The sequence below is a fragment of the Rhopilema esculentum genome, chromosome 9 (genome assembly GCF_057945365.1).
Source record: "Rhopilema esculentum isolate cy_ngs chromosome 9, ASM5794536v1, whole genome shotgun sequence".
Lineage (NCBI taxonomy): Eukaryota > Metazoa > Cnidaria > Scyphozoa > Rhizostomeae > Rhizostomatidae > Rhopilema > Rhopilema esculentum.
The window spans coordinates 1,257,136-1,271,520 of record NC_142823.1 but is presented as its reverse complement, the minus strand read 5'-3'; the positions used below and the strand labels follow the sequence as shown (position 1 = coordinate 1,271,520).

Genomic DNA, 14,385 nt, shown 5'->3' with positions numbered 1-14,385 from the left:
ACTTTTCAACTTGTCATTTGTTTTACGTCGCATAGTTTTGTCATAGAACTATGCCGTCAGTCAGTGAATGTAAGCCATCACCCAGCATTTAGGGAATTAAAACCACTTGATATTAAAGACATTCAAAAACATAACCATGCAATAAGCAATCACGTAGCCATGTGATTATGTAATAATGCGATCATATTGATAATTGAATAATGGAACCATGTATTCATATAATCATGTGATTGCATGTGATCATGTGATCGTCTGTGATCATGTGATTGAATGTGATCTTGTAATCGCATGTGATCTTGAAATCGCTCTTTCATTATTTTGAAGTTACCGTCAATGGAAATTGGTCGTCATGGTCAAAGTGGTCTAACTGCAATCCAAACGTGCTTTGCAAGGACCAGCTCAGGCAGCGAAGTAGAAAATGTAACAATCCCGTTCCACTCTATGGCGAAAGCTGTGCAGGAGATTCGAAGAAATTCGACACATGCATCGAAAATTGCATACCAAGTGAGATTTAAGGGTTCTGATTAAAATGCAATATGTAATGTAATCTATAACTAGTTCCCTGTAAAAGCTTCTAGTTTTTTACCAACGAAGTTTACGATAGGATAAGGATTCATTAGCCGGATTCATAAGTCCACAAATGTATGGCCTCCCTAAAATACATAAGCCGAATGTTCAACATAGGCCAATATTGTCTACGATTGGCTCAGCACAACATGAAATGGCTAAATGGCTTTCTGAAGTTTTGGACACTGTTCTTCAAAAATATTCAAAAATTGTATCAAGGATTCTTTTACGTTCGCTGAGTTCATGCAAAACATCGAAACACAATCTCTTTCATGTGTTCTTTGACATTAGCAGTCTTCACCCAGCCCCACAGTTTACATTGAAAAGGAAGAAAATAGCTCCTTGCCATTTCCTAGATGTTTTGGTTGAAAGTCTGGCGCTGGATTTTTTACCAGTGTATTCCGTAAACCCGCATTTTCGGGGTTATACACTCGATGGAGTTCGTTTTGCCCAAAACAAAGAAAAATCAGCCTCATCAAAATGCTTGTTCAAAAACGTGACTCGGAACGTGAACAACTAAAAAACATTTTCTGGAGAATGGCTATCCAGAGGATGTCATTTCAGTTTACATTAAGTAGAGGATAGCTAATTTCTTAGCTGATGTAAAATTTGATCCGCAAAAGTGCCCGGTTTATCTAAAACTACCCTGGATCGGTAACAGTTCCTTGCGATTTGAAAGTCAGATAACACAGGCCATTGCTAATTTTGACACATTTTCCGTCTAGTATTAGAAACATAACTCATCCCCAAAGAGAACAGCCATCTCGGTCTCGCCAAAGTCTTTGGCCTTGCAGATCTAAAACTACAACTAAAACCTGTGATTCTGCTATCGGGCAGCATTTACTGGAAAACCGAGATTGTGCAAAAAACTATAATGGCGACATGTTTCGGATTATTGGTAAAGCCCGATCGTCGTTCCACCTAGCTACTGTGTAGACAAAAGGAGTTCCTTTTCACCTTAGGACTCCACTGGTAACATTCTAATAGGCAAGCGGCACTGATTGGTCAACCTTTACAGTCATGTGCTCGTGTTTCTGATTGGCCTATTTCGATCCACAACTGGGTATATATATTTCTTAGCGTAGAGTTCTCGATCTATGTTCTGACGTTCGCTTTCTAAAGAGTGTCAGACGAAAAGCTTAAGTATACTCAAATCTTTGCCTTTTTAAAAGCCATCTACTAGTTTTTCTTGAAGATGGGCAGTTCTAGAAGAAGAAGAACCAATTATTGAGAAAAAAGATCTTTATAATATTCTCTTCACAGGGCATTTAAAAATATCACTGTATGATTTCCTTACTGTTATGTTGTTCCGCGGATTGTAAATAAGACTATCAACGACTCTCTCTCCTGGAGATAACTCAGTGCCACGTAAATATAGAGAGCTTGAATTATTTTTTTGCTGTAACCAATAGTCAAGAGGATAATCAAATCATAGAGCACCTATTCGATGAGGACACATATAGATTGATGATCAGAGCTGCACTATCCATTAAACTGCTGTCCTTTTCAAAAACACAGTTGTTCCCATCTACAAAAATATCGCAGATAACTAGAAATCGATCGTTCCACCTTACGTTGCGGCCATGTTGTCGGCTTGGAAAGCTTTGAATATACGTTTTGACAACACAGTGTTTGACAATCGCATTTGATTGTAATGGCCGACAAGTTGGGCCTAGCTGTGATATGGCTGAATCGCATGCCTTTGCAGAAGCACATATGAAGCTATTGAGTTTACTTTTCTGTCTTTTCTCTATTACGTTGCTCTGCTAGCCGGCTCTGGTCTTTTTGTAACTAGTCATCAATGTATAAGCCAATTGTAAAGAACCGTACTAATCATTTCACATCTATTTGCAGATGGAACCTGGAGCGATTGGATCCTGGCTCAACCTTGCAACGTGGCCTGCGGAGAAGGATCTCAGACATGGTCGAGGACTTGCCTGGACAAAAATGGAATAGATCAGCTGCCGTCTGTCGCATGTAATGGATTTCACCTGATGACAAACAGCTGTTCCTTGCCGAACTGTTCAGTGTCAATCCCAGATAGCAGTTACATGGTATCAAGCACAATCGCTGCAAGTCCCTTGACCATTGAGCAATCTACCAACAAACAGGGTGTCAGCTCAGTGACTTCTGTGACATCTGGCTCCACAGCTCATGCTACGGAAGGTTTTACAGTTAGCAGCTCAATGAAGTACAAATCAAGCATGCAATTTGAGACTTCAGAGACCCAGCTCCATTCAACAGAATCACAAAGCCAGGCATCGTCGAGCAAATCACCACCCATAAGAAGTGACACATCATCGTTGATGCCTTATGAACCAAGCACAACATTGCAAATTTTTTCAAGCCTTAAATCTCTAATAACAGCGAGCATAGAGCCTACAAATACAGAAACACTAAAAGGAAAAACCCAAAGCCCTTGTCCCTCCCAGATACAATGTAGCTCAGCAACTGTGCATGAGGAAGATCCAAGCTCGGTTCTTTTAGTCGACAGCTCTCAGATCTCATTAACCGTACAGCAATCTGAATCAATAATAGAGACTACATTGCACATGAATATTGATGCAAGCACGGTCCAAACGAACAGACTTGAGGCGACACCGGTACTGAGCAGCACAGCACTGTTGATTTCAGCCTTAACGACGTCTGGAGTTTATTCCGAGATTGATTCCGGTTATTCTGATACCGGTATCGCCTTACTGGCTCACACTACCAGTAAGGGGATGGAAAGCCTTGAAACGTCAACCATAGTAAGCGTCAATCCGAGCTTGGTACTTGAAGATTCCGGACATCTTCCTTCGACATCCGTGACAGAATCATATTCCCTAGACCTATCACAACACACCGTATCATCTCAATTTTCTGAGAAAGTTCTGCAAAGTGTTTGGAGTGAAAATGCAAATGAAACAAAGAGTAGTTCGGTGCTCAAGATAAACCAATCAACGAGCTCGGAATTTGCATCAGCAGAAGGCAAGTCTTCCGGTAATTAGAAATCTATTTATTTTAGTTTTAGTAAAAAGTCTTTGTCACATGTCAACCATTTTTCACAGTATGTTTTTGATACAAACAAATTCCGCGATAGAAATGACAAATGAACAAAAAAGGGTGAAGCAATGAAAAAGAGCAGAATAAAGGATTTTAAAAAGATAAAAGTCGTTTTTCATAAGTGGAGTTTGGTGAAAAATTGACAGTACTCTCCATCTCTCGATCTTTAACAATCCATCTCTCAATCAATAATCACTTCGGTCAGTCGTATCACGGTCAGTCAATCAACTCAATCAACCAATCAATAATCATCAATTTGTGATAAATGATTAAGCCACATTTCTATGATGTCCATATGAAATATAATCTACCCTTCCTCTGCCGTAAGATAATGTCAATAAAACTTTTAAATAAATTTTTCCAGTCACTTTTTGTCATAAGACACTAAAATATCATAGCATAGACATTTTTAAACCAATCGGCAGATTAAGATTCTTTCTCGAAAATGTTTACTGGTAAAGAGGATTATCTTTCTGATGACGCAGTGTTTTAAAATCAAAACAAATAAGACACATGGAACTTTTAACTATATTTGGTTTTTAATTTTATAACTATGCTTATTTGCTAAGTGGGTCAAGAAATTTCCCGAAAGACATTTTGATTGTTTTTCAGTTTTTGTACATGGTGGACATGGTGCCTGGGCCAAGTGGGGAGAATGCTCGGTTTCATGTGGCAAAGGTATCCGCATCCGGTATAGTGAATGTACCGGTGGAGATGTTTGCGACAACGCAATTCCAGAGTCATCCGCTTGTGAAAACCGTCCTTGTCCAGGTGAGACGAAACTTTTTCGAAATATCTAATATGTTAAATCAATGCGTGAAAATATACGTACTACAAACTTCACTCTCCTTGAACTTCACTCTCAAAACGGCTCCCTGAAATTTATAAGCTTTTTTGAATTCATATCCGCTTTCGAATCTTCCAGTCGACGGTGGATGGACCAGCTGGTCGGTGTGGTCTCGCTGTGATCGAACCTGCGATGGCGGAACAAGGGCCTCGTTTCGACGTTGTACCAATCCACCTCCGCAGCACAATGGCCTCGATTGCGATGGGAGTTCCGAACGGACTGAAGAATGCAATCTCCAAATATGTCAAGGTTTGTGCGAAATTATTTACGCTTTGTGTGGAAAAGTAGAAGTAGCAGGATTTCAAGCAATTGAAATGATGACTGAACGAAGCATTGCTGATATGCAAGGCGTACAAAATAGCTTTACAATGTAATATACGCAACTTGATTGGCTAATTAAGCTATCTCATACCTTGTCTAGAGTTAACATTTGCAAAAGATGAATGAAAACAAGGTCATAATGATTCCATAAATTACTCACCGAGCCCCGCTCAGAAAAGACTACCGGAGGGCCTTTTTGAAATGAAACAAAATTCCAACAGCCAGCTTGAAAGTTAAGGAGCATATTGCTTTGTTGCATATTTTTTGCCATCACTAAGGCCCAGAATCAAAACATGTATGGAATCACATAAAGTATTGTGATGTTTCCATGGGCTGTTTTGGCAAAAGCAGTGCCAGTCTAAGGGCCGTCGATAGACAACTAGGGACCTTGAATATCGTTGTAATGGCTTTTTTTGATGAGCCTTATCTAGTTACCAGGTTTCCTTAAAAGCTATTACTGGAAGCTCTATAGCATTCCAAAGATGTGCTTGTGTGTTAATTTCTAAGATTTGCTATATTTCCTTTTGATCTTTGGACAGTTGATGGTGGCTGGGGCCAATGGACAACATGGGGGCATTGTGACAAACCATGCAATGATGGCTACAGAAGACGATTTCGATTCTGTGACTCTCCGCACCCGAAGTACAATGGCAGAAACTGCTTTGGAGCTGGAGAGGAAATAATGCCGTGCAATGCAAACCCTTGTGCATGTAAGCGTACTGCATACAGGCACTTCAAGTAGCAATAGCCTATAATTTTCATATTTTATGCGAAGTTATTCAATTTTCCTGTGCACAGTTTGAATATGGAAAAGCACGTTATAGTATTAAGTTTCTCAAAGAATCGCCATTTCACACTTTTTAGGAGGTTTCAATAGACATCAGAACCTATTTTCTTTCAGGAGCGTCATTAGTTAGGTTAAATCTATAAATCTACTTCATCCATCTATAAATCTCACTTTCTTTTAGCGGCGATCATCAACGTTAGCACCAGATTCAAGTATGAAACGTTTACCAATGATTTACTTGACATAAACTCAATAGCCTTTAAACAATTGAAAGGAAAGATTCGCAACAATGTAGGTATAGATATTCATTAATTAAAATCATCAATTAAAATCTATTTATCAAGCGATAGTGAGACAGCTTTACTGATTATGTCAGCAATGGAGTTCAACACCCACCCTCTCCCCCAGTTGCGTTTAGCTATAAAGCAAGTTGTTATTAAGTTTTCGTTAAAAAATGAATTCCATTTCTATGATGCATTTCTTAATCGCAAGCGGAAGGAATACAGTAATGTCGTTAATGAGATATCTAAATAAACATCAAATAGTGAAGAAGGACATATATGTTTTGAAGTGTCTTAGACCTTAAAATTGTTTTTTTGTTTATGTTTGAGACCCACGCGTAGCTGAAGCCACCGACTCTCAATAGTAAATACGAGATCAGCTAATGCACTGAGAACAAATTTGATATCCTTGGGCTTGTTCTTCAAAAGGCTTTCTTTTTCTTAACAATAATATTCACTAATAAATTGTTCGAAATTTTCTGAAAATTCAGCAGCATATTCTGAAAATCTAAACCTACAGTATATTGGTTATGATGTATTTCACTTCCTCTTTTCTGAGCAGTTTTATCACCTCTAATTCAATTTTCCGTTCTTTACAGCACTTAAACTAAATACTAAGATCTTGATGATCTTTGTAATTTACATAACTGAAAAATTACCAAGACCCTGAGGCTTCCATCCCGCCTGCCCCCCTCTTAAGCCCCTGACTAATCTTTCGCAAACGCGGATCGAAATATTATATTGATGCGTGTTTTTCGTTAATCACCAGCTACTATCGATGTACAAAAACTCCAGCGTCGTGCTTAACCTCGCCATTATTAGCTTCAAGTAAGTGTGTACAATGCACTACAACTTCAGTTGTCGCCCTTACTCCTTTTGATCATGTTTTCATGTTTGTCCTGACAAAAATAATGATCGTAATTTTCCGGTAGGGCTAGAAATAACTCCAAGCCTCCAAAACGTTTCATTACTATGTTATGTTATTCATTTATAACTAAGTTGATTTTACTCTTTGGGCCTTCTACGTTAAAGCCGAAATCCCGAACAATGGATAGAAAGACCGATAGAATTCAATACCCCCCGGGGGTTCAACGTACAGAACTCAATTGGTAGCTTGCGTTATGATGTCCTGTTTTCCTTTTTTACTAGAGAGGGTAGCGTTATTTCGAAGTTCACAGTCAACTACAAGGAATTGAGCACGGTTGAATTAGTGATTTTGGCTACCTACTTGGATGAAAAGAAGCTGCTCGGATCGATGCCAGTCGGGTTCTCGGAACTCAACTCCACAGATGGTGAATTTCTTGTACACTTTCTATGTCCTCATCTATGAGTTACTTGCCATGGGCGCCACTATGTTTCTTTTTGTTCCTACAGAAATTTACAAGCTTTACTGTCTTTTTTTACTGTTAGTTCTTATACCCCATCAAGCAAAGACAAAGTAAGATATGAAATGATGATATGGAAAGCATGTAAACACTGTTTTTATGTGTTTAAGACTAAGACTATATGAAGCAAGAAAACTTTTAATAATTCAGTGACCCGTAGAAAGTATATGGGATGCAATGCTTTGATAAAGAGAACTAAACACATTAATGTAGAAATCGTAAGTTGTTGCCCTAGTTTTCTATGCCGCTAATGCTTCAGTGCTGGCTCCTATCAACCCCTGTTTGCACCATCCCCGCTTATTCCTTATAAGTGATGGATGCATTCCAAATATTCTATTGGGTAGCAGTGTCAATTCACCCCCTCCCCTCTCGAAGATCTCATAAGTACTGCTATAACGGTAATACATAGTGTTCTAAGTTTTTTTGTATCAAAATGCTTCTTTCTTAGTCCTTCCGCCTCCTGATTCACTAACGGCTGAAGCGATCAGCCCCACGACAATTCGCCTGTACTGGAGCTCTTTTGCATCAATACTTCATAAATACAGCAGCAATTTCACAGGCTTCTTGATCACCTACAAGAAAACAGCAGACAGTGATACGGAGGGTTGGCATAGAATAGCTACGCAACCGAATAGCTCTAGTATCGACGTCAAATATCTTAGCCCATACGTGTTGTATACGTTCAGAGTCACTGCAATGACAAACACAGGTCTCGGGATCCCAAGTCAATATGTTGATGCATTCACACAGCAAGGAGGTAGCATTTAGTCATTTTCTATGTACCTTCAAATTAAGCTTAGAAACTGCTTGTTTCCATTTTAATTCTGCAGAGTGCAGATACTTTATAGACTCTCTATGGTCAGCCTTACTCAGTAACTTCTAGAGAATGGGGTGAAATAAGAGGACTAATTAACCGATAGGGGTAAAAAGCTCGGGGACTGGAGCCTTCGGATATCCTATCACATATACTCCACTAATACCTCTTCGTTCGTTTCTCCCCAGTTTCACTGGCTGAGGAATCAAACTCCCCTTCTGAGGAATCAAACTTTCCAAATTTCAGCTTTATAAAGTTTTGCTCAAAATCGAACAACTTGTTTCACTATGAATACTAGGCATTATTTCACAACTAACAAGAGGGATTTTTTATCAGTTCCAGTGAGTCCGCCAGCAAATTTCTCGTGTCAGCCAGCCAACGAAGCATGCTTATTCTGTGAGTGGAAGGAAATACCTCGTGACAGCTTACATGGAGAACTTTTGCAATACCAAATCAACTACAGAGTATACAGCAGATCTCATGCAAATGTGACAACAGAATGGAGTAACATCACTATACCAAGCACGCAGAGAACTTATATAGTAGAAAACCTCGCAGCATATACAAGATACGAATTGGAGCTCGTTGGATCGACAGCCGCTGGAAGTAGCCCCCCTGCCTGGACCCAAGCTAAAACAAATGATGGCGGTTTGTTGTCTTTCTTAAAATCAGTCTCATTTATACTATTTACAACTTTCATGTTCAGATTTTTGGAAACCAGTTCTGTTTAGAATATCATCGAGAAGAAATTTTGTTTGTTTCTCATTTTCAATAAGGTAACCCCCGTTTTTGTAGAGAGAGAGGGTGTGCATTTCAGTTCAATAACCTCTGCGCATGTTTGTTGACGGGGGCTGATTTTTAATATCAAACTTTCACCTGTACGTCTATTAAGCAATATTTTGATTTTACATTTTGCTATGGATGCAATATTTAGGACGAAATTATTGATACAGTTGAAATTGTGGCTATAACAACAAGTGCGATTATGGCTATTGCTTGCGTCCATTTTTTAGCTATGGACGCGGATACGGTTACGTTTGCGGTATGGCCAATTGTTACAATTCGAAAGATTTTTGTCTGCTGACACTTGTCGATTGGAAACAACTGATTTGTCAAGGCCACAATCTAATTTTTCATTGGCTGTTTTTTTATTGCTTGGTAAACCTCCTCCAATCAGATCAATTTCCAAATTTTTCAGTTGGTGACACTCACTAATTTCATTTATCCTTCAAATGCAGATAGAAGACAGTGTTGGCAATGTATTCATGATTCTAATGCTATTACCAACGATAAATTCAAGCTGATAAAACTTTGCGCTTTTCTCTAAACAGTTCCCACATTGCCACCGCAAAACATTACTGTTTCAATCTCAGAAGCTGAGAATAAAATTGACATTCACTGGACACAACTGCCAAGGGAACACTGGAATGGGAAGCCTTTTGGCGTCATCATTTACTACAAAGTCGTCAAAAATGGATCTGCTGCCATTTTGAATGGTGCTTGGCAACAAGAACTGCTGCAACCCGACGAAACCCACCATCAAGTCAAGGGACTGAGCATAAACATGGCACTATCATTTTATTTAGCTGGAGTGACGTCATTTGGGGAAGGCATCGCTAGTTCACCTATCCAAGGCGGTGAGTCAAAGCCTTCTCCAATGGTGCATTGGATAAAATGATCTAGGCTTGTGGGTCCTAACTATTGGGATAAAAGGATATCCGTTAAAAATATCATATTGTATTCGTTAAGAATATTGAACTGGCTTTAGATATACCAGCATGGTTGTAGTGGACTAAGACTAAAAAAAGTCTTAACCTGTCATTTTTATTCTTAAGACATCTTGTTCTAGTGCTAATTAAAATGTCAATCAAAAAAGTAAAACCTTGAATTTCAGGCAAACATTTCGCCTAGAGAATCCCCAGAAACAGAATGCCTCGTCCAAAGCAACTTATGTGAAGTGTCTTGTAGTCATAGACAAAAATTGAATGAGTGCTAGTGCCTTGTTCGAGCCTTGGCTCTAGGTATAAGCAGTTTTTAAAAGGAGGTCATACGTTTGTTTAAGTTTTTGACAGAAAAGTTAATAAATGGGTGAAATTAAAAAGCAAGATTGCAGACATGGCAATTGTTTGATGATGTTTAGTTTTGCGATTAAGCCCAGGGTTCTATGAAGCGTTGCTAATATCACATTTGGTAGAGACGCGTAGAGTATCTTAAATGAGAGTCATAATGCATCTTACTTCCTCTTTCTTTTCTTAGAAACCTGTCATTGTAACCGCATTCTCTATGTTGCTTGGTATGACAGAAAACCTTACATTACTACAAGTGATAATTTGCAGACCGGAATATTCCCGGAATTGATTTCAAAAATTGTCAAAAATGTGTGTGGATATTGCAAAGCGTATGGCTATACAAAGGTTTATTATGATAGAAGTAGAACTGGCAAAAGCCCAATCCGTGTGACAGAGAGAGACCTCCGGTCAAAGGTTGGTTTAAAGCACCATGGTTGTTATTATGAAAATCATTATTGAAGCACTTTTCGTCCGTCACTCCTCAAAGTATAAACATCGGAAGAGGAAGAAAGACGTGTTTGACTGTTTCTTTCTTTTAGTCCTCTTTCTTCCTCTTTCTTCCTCTTTCTTCCTCTTTCTTCCTCTTTCTTCCTCTTTCTTCCTCTTTCTTCCTCTTTCTTCCTCTTTCTTCCTCTTTCTTCCTCTTTCTTCCTCTTTCTTCCTCTTTCTTCCTCTTTCTTCCTCTTTCTTCCTCTTTCTTCCTCTTTCTTCCTCTTTCTTCTTTTTCTTCCTCTTTCTTCCAGTCATACACACCTTTCTTCCTATTACGTTGTCTTTGATCCACACCTGGATATAGAGTTAGTTATTGTTATTTAATCATTGCTTTTAGCATGGTACTTGTCATAAAATATTTCTAGAATAATATGCATATTCGCTATCTTGTAAACAAATATGGGTACAGCTAGCGAGACGGTTTCTGTAACTTCCTAGCCCGCTTTTTCTAATAGTCCTATCTTACAAATGTAGTGGAACAAAAAATGCTTGATGATGACTAAGAAGTGACAAAATTTGTATTCAAGTGTCAAACAACTTCAATTACATGAGACCACATTTTATTGATTTATTTCGACTTACATTTTTCTTTGAAGAATCTTGCATTGAGTCATCACATACCACAATGAGTACTTAGGGGTAGATTGTACCCAGGAGGCTTAGAAACCATGTGCTAGGTCTCTAGATAGAAACCAGCCACGGCTAAATAAGCCACAGCTTTTAAATGTCAAGCTTTTCTAACTTTAGGTTGATGACGAGGTGCATTTCCATCTTCCTGTCTCTGGGAACAAGTTGGTGACCACACTTGAAGGGAAATACCAGTACGTCCAGGTCATAGATGACACAGGATCTGTTTTCATTGGAATCGATCAGAACAATGCTGCAAAGTCTAAGAAGATCATGCAGATCCTCTACACTTCATATCCTGTTGTGTTGATCATTGCTTTGTTCATGGTCACTACTGGCATGATCCTATGGTTCGCTGTAAGTCTTAACAAACTTGCCTATCTTTTGATGTTCTCAAGACCTCATGTACCTTAATGGCTTAAGCCAATCAACTTTTGAGCGACTCAGTGATATCACGATTTTGATTGGCCAATTGTTGATTGACAGATTAGCCACAATTGTATCTATTAATTGCCTTAAAGATACTATATTGCGATGCATTTTGCTGGCCATTCACATTTTCCATTGATTGAACTACACAATAGACCTACTGTTCTGTATCCAATCGGCAACGTTTAGCTAATGCGCAATGTTTCTTGATCATTAACGCGCTGCAAAGTATACTCTTTCCTATCGCCTTGGACCACACGGCCGTTGAAAGATTTTGAGTGCCGAAGTGTGACGTCACCAAAAATCCATTTTTAGAATTTCTAAAATTTGGCCGCATAATCTGAAAGAATGGCATAAAATACCTCCCATTGTGCAAAAGTAGTTAGTTATGTTCCAAACTGGGCGAGATATGGCCAATGAAAGATTTCAAGTTTGCTAACGGATCATTGTTAATATGGACCAAGACCAAATTACAGAGGTTTGATGAGGCAAGAGCCTGTCCTTATGTGGCCATATCTAAGCCAATTCGTGATACCTTTAACTGATTCTGCATACTAAAAGGTATTTCATGATGCTCTTTTAGGTTCTGGGATCAAAATTCAGAAATTCTAAAAATATATTTTTATGACGTCATCACTTCGATACTCTATAGTAGTCTATTACTTTTCTGTCATTTTAAAACCTGTTTCGTATCTTAAAACCTTTTTGAATATTTGTTGAGGTGCCACTTAAACAAGCTTTTAAATCTTATAGAATGTTTGCTAGGGTGCCCCTTAACAGGTGTCCCCCACTTTCATAATGCTTCCTACGTTCTTGATTTTTAGACGTTTTATTCAAGTTGTTTTTTTATTTAGGAAGTTTTCGTGTCGGTATCCATATTCGACGCTTTTAAGGTACCGACTGGTTGGAACTTTGTCCCAGTGGGCCCATTTGCTTGTCCTTGTGGGCCCTTTTGAATCCCCATTAGTTGAAGTCCTTGAAAAATATCCTGAAGATATGGTAAAGCAGTGCTAGAATGCACATGTATTCTGATGAGCCAATACTAAAGAGCTTCTTAAATATTTTGAGCGATTTGAGTTCCTTCCTTTGATTTTGAGCTCAGATCCAAACGAAATAAGTACTCCCCAACTTTACAAATATTCAAGCAATAATCTCAGAATTGTCATCGTTCAATTATACTTATGATTTTTGCAAAGAATATGTACGCTTACATGAGTTAGCGTTGTTAATTCAAATTAGTTGGCTTTATTTAGCTTAAATAAATATAGCTACAGATTGGACCAACTTTTAATAAAGAAAGAAAAAAACAGTTCGTTTAGAGGATTTACATTTAAAGTTATATCAAGCCTGATTGATCACTTCCCAACTAACATTTTCGATCATTCATTTTAGGATCAAGCACAAAATCCAGACGAGCTTCAAAGAGGCCATTTCTTTCGAGGAGTCCTGAATGGAGCGTGGTGGGCGTTTATTACCATGACAACAGTTGGGTATGTGGAATTTTGAAAGACCAGACAAAATAAAATTAGCACAAATATAGTATTTCCATAAAAGTATATTTTGTGGAAAAATTCACGAATTGTCTACACCTCTTGCATTGAATAAGGCGAAAGTTTTGAAGTCCAAGTGACTTGTGATTTCTTTCTTTGAATTGAATTCAACTTAGCCAATAGAAATTGTTTGTTGTACAATATCAATTACAAATTTTGTTCGTAATGTTAAACGAGGTAGTGATAAACAAGATGGGAGCATTTTTGTTGCGTGGCTCTCTCAGACAAATCCAAGTCATATAGAAAATAGGCCTCTTTTGAAGACTTCATGCTGAACAAGGAAAGAATGCTACAAGCAGATCCTATTCATGGCGATCTTGTATAATCTTATAAGACTGTCATCAAAACCCATTTTATCACTATTTTATATTTTAGTGGAGGATTTATACACCTTCCATAGGGTCATCTTATGAGGAGTCTTTCTATTGTTGCAGTTACGGCGACATAGCGCCGAAAAGTTTCTCTGGACGGGTGGTTGCAGTTGTGTGGATAATCATTGGCCTCGTTCTGTCCTCAATTTTCGTCAGCACCTTAACAACTGCAATTATTGTCGCATCTGTGAATGAAGATGTCAAGTTGTATGGAACCAAGGTTTGCTATCGTTTTTATGTTGACGACTTTTTTGGCTATGTTGGTGCAACATGAGAATACTTGTTACTAAGTCTAGGTAGAACAGAGGGTTGCACTTTGTCGCTTTAATAGTTTGGATTTGAAAAAAGGCAAAACTTGAAGCTTACTATTTATTTCTGCTTACCTTCCTCAAAACCGAATTTGAAACTAAGAAGAAATTAAGCTTAATACGCCTAAGGCTGCAAAATATTAAAAAAGGCTTTTATATGCGAAGCAATATATCAAGCATAACATATAACAAATGGAAAAAACCACCTGACTCAGATATCACAGGATACCGGAAATTTTTCTCCAAGTATTAGCGAAATTTCATTTACCAAAGCAGCTAGTAATTAAAGGAAAGGATGTTTGCCGCTCTTTATATGAAAAGTTTTCGATTTTCACGCTACCATTTTTGGATCCTATTCTATTCCAAGAGTAGGCATTCAACGTATGATTCCCGCAAAATTTAACTTTGACGGAAAAAATTCTCCTTGCATTATTATATCTTTCATTTTGTCTCCAAGAAATTACTTCCGCCTACTTGGCCCTTAGAACAATG

At 38.3% G+C, this 14,385-nt stretch overlaps 1 protein-coding gene across 1 annotated transcript in view; it reads left to right on the top strand.

Moving 5' to 3' along the window:
* The window catches only part of LOC135688847 (uncharacterized), a 30,297-nt gene that overhangs the window by 12,131 nt on the left and 3,781 nt on the right, over nucleotides 1–14,385 (top strand). Inside the window, exons 13-27 of the mRNA XM_065205880.2 lie at nucleotides 325–504; nucleotides 2,422–3,549; nucleotides 4,225–4,383; nucleotides 4,538–4,708; nucleotides 5,320–5,490; nucleotides 5,749–5,858; nucleotides 6,618–6,676; nucleotides 6,998–7,140; nucleotides 7,682–7,990; nucleotides 8,384–8,695; nucleotides 9,379–9,684; nucleotides 10,304–10,530; nucleotides 11,356–11,592; nucleotides 13,057–13,154; nucleotides 13,649–13,805. Coding sequence (XP_065061952.2) covers nucleotides 325–504; nucleotides 2,422–3,549; nucleotides 4,225–4,383; nucleotides 4,538–4,708; nucleotides 5,320–5,490; nucleotides 5,749–5,858; nucleotides 6,618–6,676; nucleotides 6,998–7,140; nucleotides 7,682–7,990; nucleotides 8,384–8,695; nucleotides 9,379–9,684; nucleotides 10,304–10,530; nucleotides 11,356–11,592; nucleotides 13,057–13,154; nucleotides 13,649–13,805 — 3,767 coding nt within the window. The remainder of the gene's footprint in view (nucleotides 1–324; nucleotides 505–2,421; nucleotides 3,550–4,224; nucleotides 4,384–4,537; nucleotides 4,709–5,319; nucleotides 5,491–5,748; nucleotides 5,859–6,617; nucleotides 6,677–6,997; nucleotides 7,141–7,681; nucleotides 7,991–8,383; nucleotides 8,696–9,378; nucleotides 9,685–10,303; nucleotides 10,531–11,355; nucleotides 11,593–13,056; nucleotides 13,155–13,648; nucleotides 13,806–14,385) is intronic.